The 10,141-nt window shown below is 44.5% G+C and overlaps 1 protein-coding gene across 6 annotated transcripts in view; it reads right to left on the bottom strand.

The window, feature by feature from the left end:
• TSPAN18 (tetraspanin 18) overlaps positions 1–10,141 on the bottom strand; it is a 127,856-nt gene that overhangs the window by 3,603 nt on the left and 114,112 nt on the right. For all 6 annotated transcript variants that reach the window (XM_058829670.1, XM_058829688.1, XM_058829654.1 and 3 more), the window contains 3 exons: positions 5,111–5,209; positions 3,758–3,937; positions 920–1,003 (listed from right to left, as the gene is read on the bottom strand). In XM_058829670.1, the coding sequence (XP_058685653.1) occupies positions 920–1,003; positions 3,758–3,937; positions 5,111–5,209 (363 nt within the window). The remainder of the gene's footprint in view (positions 1–919; positions 1,004–3,757; positions 3,938–5,110; positions 5,210–10,141) is intronic.

Here is a 10,141-nt window from a genome sequence, read left to right as displayed (position 1 = left end):
CTGGGAAGAGGAGTGGGGAAGAAAAGGGAAAAACCAAAACAGAGAACCATAAATGTCAGCTTCATCTTCCAGAAGATTGGCAAAGCCCTCCCTGGCTCTGGAACCACCCCCATTGCTTCCTTCTGCCCAGCAGTGATGCAGAGAGAGGACCCTTACCACCATGGGAGGCTGTGGCAAAACCCTTTCCTCTGCCCCTCGCTCTCCCCCAAACTGTCAGTGGCTACAGCAGCAGCCTGACTTCATTCCCAAACTGCCCTTGGTGTCACAGGGTGCAGGATCCACAATCCCTGTTCTGTACATCACTGCTACTGCCTGGTATGGGCACAGCACAGCCTTTGTGGGCGGCTGCTGGGCCTCTCTGCCCAGATCTCTCTCCTGCAATGCCACAGGGACATCATTTCTGGGCTAAAACCATGTCTGGTGGATGTCTGTTCCTCAGAGGCATCACCAAAGGAGTGGCTACTAATGGCAGGACAATGAAAATGCTCTGCAAGCCTTAGTTTTTGACTCTCTAGACAGAAGGTTTTAAAGCACATGGCAGGGTTTGAACGTGTTAACCAAGTGACAGATTAGTCAGCTTGCTGGGGCACTGTGGCAGTGGGGGCAGTGACTGTGCCCGGCCCCATGGAGAGCGGTGGGTCCCCAAAGCCCCTGTGGCCAGCGTGGCAATGTGGCAGGGCTCAAGCTCTGTGCAGGCCCAGCACGAGGTGGCACTGCAGGTGTGTGGCATGGCTTATTTCCCTGCCCTTTGATCAAGGGATCAAGGAGTCTCTTTCCAGGCAATTAGAAGCACGAGCTGATAGCCTGCTTGCACTTGGCCAGAGCACCTTTCCCTGGTGAGGGGGAGCACCTGCCCTTTTGCCTTGCTGCTGGCACATTACTGACACTGCTTTTGTTCCCCTCGGACAACAGTAAGTACCTCAATAGCCAACACTCCGATGGCAAGAGCTCCTGCCAGGTACACGTACGTCTCAAATGAGTTCAGGATCACGGTGTAGCAGCCCTAGGAAAGACAAAACATGGTGAGCAGCACATTGTGTTGTTCTCACAGCAGAGCCCTCGCTAGGACACGAGGTGCCCTCAGCCCCAGGCACACAAGCACGGCTCCCTCTCACCCAGCCCCACGGCACAGGACACAGCTCCATGGGACAGTGCTGGGGAGGGGAAGGTATGGCTGGAGGGTGGTGGGAGTAGCTCCCACCCCTCCCTGACCACGAGTCACTGAGTTCCTGCAGGGCAGAGAGGAGCAGCACAGAGAGGAACTCCATCTGCAAAGGGCAGAGACTAAGCACAGAGGGAAGGACACTCACTGAAGGTGACAGACATCCCATACTGGCTAGAGAAAGGGATGATTTATTTAAAGCCAAGGCAGGAGATTCTTGATTCATCTCTCACAGCCAGCAGCTCTTTAGCAGCCCAGGACCTTTTCTCTGTGGTTCCCCCAAAAAGTGGCTGGCTGAACACCTGCTGATCTCGCTATAGAAGAATTTCATTAAGAACTCGGGGCCATGCACTGTGGCAATTGTTCCATTTATGAAGCATAGCCACCATCACCCTTAATTAAATTTATTATTGCTAATACAATTAACAGCAAGTAGATCTTCCTGCAAAGGTTTCATGGTATTTCTGGAAATCACCAGCTTATCCTGGCCTCAGCTTTCCCAGTCTAATTTCAACCCACTGGGAAATTTCACATAAAGAGAAAAGTAGATTGGAGTTTGTCCAATATGAAAAGTAGCTTCCTCTCCACTGAGAATATACTTCACACATACATTTTAATCCTATCCATGCTGCTAGGATGTTTCGATCACCTTGTTTTTTTCCTTCTACCAATAATAAAAGTGTTGGAACTGCAAAGACAGGACAATAGTGATGTACCTGTGTCCATGCCAGACCCTGCTCACTGTGAGTGAGGCACAACTGGTGGAGAGTGAGGGAGGGCATGGAGAAGGTCCACTCATGAGGCCACCCCAGGGGACCCAGACTGCTGGGGCAGTAACTGAGCTGTTTAAACCATGCTCTTGTCAACATGAGACCGCTCAGCATCAGCTCTCATGTTTCAGCCAAATTTTCAGAGAAAAGTAATCCAGCCCAGCAACAAAGATTTGTGTGCTTGCCAGACTTCCAACCTTAACCCAGCCTGCAGCATGCTCTGCTTAGCTGGCTACAGACAGGAATGAGCACAAGTGTGGTCTGCACTGTCCTACCAGCATGGTGGCCCAAGAACTTGACTTTGCTCCAGCAATGCCTCAATTCAGCTGTCAGTGTCTCTCCTGTTTTACCTAAGTGCACCACTCTGTGCTTGAAGACACTTGTTGTGCACACAGCTTCTTCCACCAACACTCTGGTGACATGGGCTTGCAGGAAGCCTTCCCTTTCTATGGGAGTGGTTTTCAGCATTACCACTCAGGCAAAACTTTAACCCTCTTTCTCACAATGCATTTCTCTTTCCCTCCCTGCTGTCTGTCATGTCTCTCATCCCCACCTCTCATCCCAGCAATCAGACCTGGCAGAAGCAGCATAGTGCTGTCTGCTATGATCTCTCACCCAGAGTGCCTTTGCCAGCCATTTCCAGCTGCCAGTCAGGGAACAGTTCACATGCTGCTTCCAAAATCCTTTCCTCTCTTTCTCAATCTGCTCTTAAGTGCTGAAAAGAGGACCACTGCCTAGTCTGGAGGGACAAGGAGGTTTGCACATAATAGTCAGTATGGAGTTCAGTTGGTTTAACTAATGCTGAGGTGAACAGAATCAGGAGGTTTGCTGGAAAGTTTCTTAAAAATTATGTCTTGGTGACATTGGAAGGAAACTTGACCCAGCATCAATGGGATGAACTCTCTTGTCCAGTATTGCAAAAAATTGCCAAGTTGAGAGGCCTGGCAAAAGAATCATAGAATAGAACCATGGAATGGGTTGGGCAGGAGTTTAAAGATCACCTAGTTCCAACCTCTCTGCTACAGTCAAACCTACCACCAGGACACTCAAAGCCCCATCCAACCTGGCCATGAACATTTCTAGTGATGAGGCATCCACAACTTCTCTGGTCTACCTTTTTCAGCCTCTCACCACCCTCACAGTCAATATTTTTTTCTGTAATATCTAGACTAAAACTACACTCTCATTTTAAGGCTATTCCTCCTTCTCCTAACATTACATGCCCTTGTAAAAAGTCCCTTTCCAGCTTTCTTGTAGGCTCCCTGTAGGTACAGAAAGACAGCTGTAAGAAATGCCCTTTTTCTACAGTAAAGAGTAAAGAAGCAAAGAAATGCAGCTTTCCAATACTTCTCTTCCTTAGAAAACAGACATGGTTTTCTGTGACTGTTTAACCCTTGATATTTTGATTGTATATATTGATTAGGAGTCTTTGTGAACTAAATTGGAACCACTCCTGCAGCCAGTAAGAGTCAACTCCATCCAATCCTACCTGACCTGTGCTGGCTTGCTAATTAACTTCTCAGAAGTAGTTCTAACCTCCATAAACACAGCAGAACTTGACCTAAATTTCCACTTTACCTCTCAGTCCCTTAGGAAAATCTTCATATTTCTGATGATACAGCACAACATGGACTTAGCAGTGTATGTAATGAAAGGAGATTTTCAAAATCAGCCACATGCCATCACTTGAAAAGCTGTCAGCAGGAGTGTAATTAGGATGTGAGGTACAGTCAGGACCTGCCAGATTCACTAGCTACCCGTGACCACTGCAGCCATCTCTCTGCCCACTGTGAAGCTCCTTTTCCCAGCATTGGGCCTCCCTTACCTGCCGGTTCTGAAACCTCTCATTGCCTGCTAGACAAGCCTCCTTGTTGACAAACATCCCTTCCCGGCTCTGGAGCTCTCGCTGGCAACAAGCCTCCGGTGTCACCTTTTCCGAAGAGGAGTATGGAAGATGAGGAATAGCTTCAAAATCTTCTGGTCCATTCACTCCACAGCAGGCAAACTGGGGAGAGGCACAGAGAAGAAAGACAGAATTGACACCTTTCCCTGAAAGCAGACATGAGAAATCTAAGACCTATTCTTATAAGGATGGAAGCTTTAGTCAAAGCAGAGACAAAACCACCATTTTTTCCAAAGAAATGGGTTGTGCTTGTACCTTGGAGCTTCTGTTTCACTGAAGTCTTTATGAAGTCCCACTGTTTCTATGTCATACTGTACATTCTAAGGTACTACTGGGAATATTGCTGCAAACCAAACAGGGCTTTGGGGCATATCCAGAATGACTTACTTGAGATCACCCAGCAGTACAATCCAGGCTCCCAACCACCCTGTCTACCCACAGCTAATGGCCAGGATTGTTGCTGCTCAAAGGCACTGCTAGGTGATTTGAGTAAGGTCCCTCTTTAGGATTCCAGTCAGAGGCTTTTTAAGGATTCAAGTCATACTCTGACTCCGTCTCCTTTCAGTCAGCAAAAGGAAATGTCTTTATTAAAGTCCTGAATCAGCATGAAGGGCAGCAATCATCCTTTCCTTTTAAGATTAAAATTGACTTTTCATCTGCAGAGGCTGACGTCCTGCTTTCCACTCCTGAAGGGATACACCGTGGGGTGTATGAAGCACTAACATGTGTACACACACACAGAGACTGAACTTCTTGTGGCAGGTAATAACAACTGCAGTTCCAATGACTGTCAACCTGTAACCTGCCCAATTAGGGCTGTAATAACAAAGTCAATTTGAAAATAAATCATTAGGCACACTCCTGCCTAAGCTGCTGTTAACAACAAAACATTAGCTAATGCCAGCTTTTGGCTGCTGTTGGCTGAGAATAATTCTGAAACAGTCTGCAAGGTGAAAGGCCCGGAGAAAATGCGGTGGTATGCAGCTACAGACACCTCCACTGCACTCTGTGCCTAGCTGAGGGTACTCCAATGCCTCAGGCTTTGGCAGATCAGGTGACCCTGAGGTGGTGACAGGGAGTGTCTCTCTCCATTTGAGAAAGACTGAATGCCAGCCAAAGTCTCACCTCCCTTCAGCCACAAGCTCTGGTGCTAGGCTGGACACAACAGCATGGTTGAAGCAGGCTGACCCTGGGAAAGCTGAGGGTGTGGGCTGAGCAACGTGTTGGTGGCCACTGACCACGGGCAGAATGGGATTGGCATGGTCTGAGACTTACTGTGATCATAACAGAGTTCCAGGTGGAAGAGAAGACGTCTGTGTCGTTGTTCCTCTGGTAATGCTTCTTCAGCTCCTTGGTGAAAAACTCTCTGGTCAACTGAAATGCACACACATATGGAAATGTAAAGACTATTACCAACATCTTTCCCAAACATTTCCCAAAGCTCCCTTCTGTGAATGCTGGGAGTTCTTTGGTTTTTGAGCTTGTTCTTTTTTTTTGCAAACCTCAGAGGAGAAACATGTGAAAAGCCATTGGCTGAGCCATATCTATGTAGAGGGTGAAGGGTACCTGTTGAATAAAATGGTCACTCATTAAAATCAAGGACTAAACTATATCTATACTTCTAAAATAATGTTTACACTTCAGTGTTGGTTGGTATTAGTTTTTGTTGTTTTGGGGTAGTATTTTTGAAAAATTTTCAGCACTATTTGAAAGTATTTAATAAATTGAAACAGGCTTAAACCAGATTTTAGAAAGATTGTCAAATCCACACCCAGACTATTTTTACTTGCTGTGCTTCATGAGCTCTGCAAGCAAAGCTTGATTTTCCCCTCCATTTTTAAGTCAAACCAGTTAACTTCCTACTAACAACAGGGGAACTGCTCTGAATTTACTTCAATGTGTGAGAAAGCAGAATGAAGCCTTAACATGAAATTTTCTGGAAATCAAAAAGAAGTAAAAAAAATAAATGAATAAGAACTAGTCAAATCAGCTTATGAATCAGAAAAAACCACCATTTTCTTAACAATGCTTTTGATTATCTAAACTAACCTGCATACATGAAGAAAAAAAATCCTCTTTATATATGTGTTTAGATAATGTAAACTTTTCCAAAGGTCAACAATATAAATTATTGGAATTTCATTCACCCTACTTATACTTACAGTAAAACAGAATAAATGCACAAACAACTTGTTTCTAGCTTCTCGAGAAGCTAGACACCTTGAAATTACATTTACTTAGGATGGCTCTCTGGAGGAATAGTAAACATACAATCCTAATAATCTTGTTAAACTGAACATCCCAGTTCAATCTTGCTGCCTTTCTGTCACTTCAGGACAAAAACTTCAAGAAATCCTCTTTCATGTCCCCAGTAGGTCTGGACTTGTGTGGTCCCTTCTCCAAAATGTCTTGTGATTTGTGATCCACACTGGCAAAATCTTCTGCTGCTGCAAAAGGCACAGTGAAGGGGGCTGGACTTGGCTGGCTACAGCACTGCTGTGATGTTGCATATTTGTAGGATCAGGAATTAAGCTGCCTGAAAAATACCCTTTTTATTCCCCCCTGTTGTTCATACAGCACTGCTGACGCAGTAACAGAGACTGCTACAAGCTGGTTTCAGGTTCTTGATATGCAACGTGAAATATCTCACATACACATACATATGTATGAGCTCTATGGGTGGGCACAAAAGCACAAGCACAAAACTGTTTGTTTTGTTTGTATCACAGAATTTAAGGGGAAAAAAAAAAAAGCTGTAGTGACTTTTAAAAAGACCCTGAATACCAGCTAATATTGGCTTCTCTTTTACAAATACAAACAAAGGTCAGATGTAATTACTACATCAGTACTGGGTAAAACTTTGTCACAAATACATGAATCAGGCAGTTAGCTCAATCTCACTACCTTTAATTAGTTATGCTGTTAAATTCCTAAATTACTTTTTTGGGACAGATACTCATTCTTTTTTCTTTTTGCATTTGAATATTAAAATAGCAGAGGACATGGCATTTTTCCTTTGGGAATTTTGTGTACTGAGGGAAGGTGAGGTTAGAAGATGCTGAAATATGTCCTCAATGTTCTCCTTTCCTTCCCTTTCTCTGCTTAATTTATCCATGCAGCATCCAACCCTGCAGATAGCAGCACATTTTTTTGATGCTTGTCTGAAGCACAGACTTTGAAACTGATATTACCGCTGGTAATAATCCCAGCCGGCTGCCTTTGTTGGGGTCTAAAACAAAAGAGTAATTTAAATATAAAGTGAAACCTTTATTTTGACAGCCACAATCCCAGAGGAAATTGTTCAGAGTTTGTGTGTGATTTTTACAACACTTGGCCTAAAACAAAGCCTAGTGCTGGAAGAGTATATTTGCCAGGAAAATAACTGATTCCATTTCGTTGGTCTTAAACTGCTTATCCTGAGCATCTCAAGTTCAGAATAATGGGACCAAAAAAAAAACAAAAAAAAAATTCTTCTTTTAAAAAAATTGCTGACAAAGGAGATTGAAATAAGACAGTCCTACTGCCTTGCCTATGGCTCTCCTCTAGCTGAAACAAGTACCAGCCCTGATGAGATTGGTGCACATTGGATTTTTATGGCAATAACTATTCAGAAGGGAGCAAAGGACCTACTGATAAAACTAGAGCTTCACACACACTTTGACAGGACAGTTGTGGCAGCCACAGCCATGAACAATAAGGAGCTGTTCAGCTGTGTTTTGGGTGGGGCACCTCCAGTGCAGCACATGCATGCATACATTTACATGGCAGAGAATGAAGTGAGGCTGTTATTTTGTCAGACTGGTTCAAAAAATAGCTTTGCTGGGATTACTGCAGCCAGATAAAAGGGGTTTGGAAGAAGGAGGGCATTTCTGCCCAACACAGGCATGCTGGCACTGCCCAGGAAGGTCACAGCCTTCTCATGCCATGCTGTGCTCAAGGATACTGAATGCTGTGCAAGAAGCTGCTTTCATGGTGCCTGCTTGGGAAACAGGACACACTGCTACCCATCTACATCAGCCTGGAGCATTCTGAAGTGTCTGGCAAAGTGCAGGGCATGGAGGAGCAGTCATCAGTGCTGCACTTCCCACTCCTGCAGTGCCCTCCATCTGAGAGACCTCTGTCCACTCAGCTGAGAAAGGTTCATTAGCTTTTGCCTTGTGTCTGAGGAAATAGAGACACCAGCAACCATGGTGGCTTGCTTATTAAGTGTTAGAACTGGGGCTAAAAATTCAAACATCCAGACTCCATCCAAAGCCCTGCCACTGGACTCTTCTGTTCCCTACCATCCTGCTTTCCTGCTTGCTAAGAAAGTTCACTAAGAATCAAATATCCCTCCAGGGTTTTTTCCACCCAGACCTCTGAATGGCATATAAAGAGCCACTCCTATTGCTCTTTCACAGTCTCTCTCTAGTGTTCATGAAAGCCATTATTTTGTGGGGCATCTTCTAGATGAAAAAGGGTTTTCCATCCCCAAAACCTCCTCTTTAAAGGAAGAGACACTCTGGTAATCCCATAGCTGATTAATAGCAGCCTTCCTCTTCAGAGACTGCTTTTAGATAGCTCTTTGGAAGTGCAGCTGGACTTGCAGGTCATGACAGCTCACCTTCATGAGCACCACCTTCACTTATCTCACCACCTTGCTTTGCTTCACTGACTCTTCTTCTCATGCCAAATCTCAACAGAAAACATCACTTTTCTCCCTTATTTTTGTCTCCTGATTTCTCTCACTCCCTTAGGTAATTAATGTTGATAATTTAATCCCATTGAGTGTTTGGGAGCTGGTTTGGATGGAAAACTATACAAATGTATACAAATGTATACAAATGTAAAACAAACAGATAAAGTGTATCTCTTGTCTCATTTTTACATACCACCGCCACATGAACTGGTGCAACAACCATCATAGAATCCCACTTGGTAAGCTTCGAAGAAATTTAAATTGGTTGTGTGCATTTGCTACCACATGCCCTGAAAGTAATTTGTTTTGCAAGGAAGAGAAAAGCACATCTGATCTTGACCTTAAATTGCTACTGTGAAGAATTCTACCCGCCATAGGATCAATGAAAGAACAACTCTGTCCACCCACGTAGCTCACCCTAACCCAAGGTGACAGCAAAATTGGCCACAAGTAGCTCTCCACAAGTTACCACAATATACAGCAACACCAAAACAAGAGCTATTTTTTTCAGAAGAAACCTGAGGAGTGAACAAACCACAAGAACTCGCAGATCAAGTTTGACTTCTGCACAGAGCCAACTCCAGCTATGCTGGGATCTGACATTCTTCATTCCTTCCCATTTAAGCCCTTCCTGTCAATCATTCTGACAGAGTGGGAAGATGGTGATACAAACAAGGAGACAAGCTCAAGAAAGATATAAGTTTGTTCCCCTTCAAGTTTTATCTCACAAAACACTGCCAGTTGCCACAGAAGTCTAGAATAACCACTGTGACCTTATCTTACAAGGTAACATGACCTTACATGTCCATGCTTTGCCCAGAAGCAAGCTGTAAGCGAAGAGGACACATCAAAAGTGCAGCCACCCCGCACCCAGCACTCACAGCAAGCCTGGGCAGTTTCTTGTACCTTTTACAGGTTTCCCAGAGAGAAGGGGGAAGGTGGGAGCCATCAGCTGACAGCTGCTTGCCCAGGCCCCGCTCCCCAGGGACCATGTTTTGTCTCTGTCACAAAGCACATACCTGTTTCTATGTGTGTGGTCTGGCCCTTGTGCTGAACCAAAGGAATTCTCTAAAAATTCCTATCAGCAGAGCTGTAATGACTGGAAGACACCAGAACTCCCCATGCTGCAATATGTTTATAGGTGTTTCCATAAGGGCATGGTCTCAAAGCCTAAACTGGAATGGGGCACCCATTCTGTGTGCAGAGTGCCATCCCTTCCTCATTGCCCTCAGATCTGAGGCAAAGACAAAAGACCACCAACTCATAAATAGAAAAAAAAGTCCTCTCATTACCTTTCCCCAAGCCCATTCTACTATAAAAACACCACACTCTCTCACTGTGAGCTTCCTAAGTTTTGATTCTTTTCTATCAAAAGCTTTTTTAAATGAATACAATTAAAAGTATATACTGCTTAAGAAATTCATCATTGTACGTGCCCCTTTTTTGCTCATGCCACACTTCTCTCACATTCAGTACAGCAAATGTGTGTATGTTCTCTAGCTACTGGCAGAGGCAAAATAAGCAAAATAAATACTAATAGTCACTAGTGACCACCTCTACCAGCCAATGTTTTCTCACAGACATCGTTCAAAGAAGGATGGACCTACTTCAGTCAGGCTCTCCTTTGT

This window comes from Poecile atricapillus, chromosome 1, assembly GCF_030490865.1.
Source record: "Poecile atricapillus isolate bPoeAtr1 chromosome 1, bPoeAtr1.hap1, whole genome shotgun sequence".
NCBI classification, from domain to species: Eukaryota; Metazoa; Chordata; class Aves; order Passeriformes; family Paridae; genus Poecile; species Poecile atricapillus.
The sequence above is the reverse complement of the archived record's forward strand: the minus strand, read 5'-3'. Positions and strand labels throughout refer to the sequence as shown.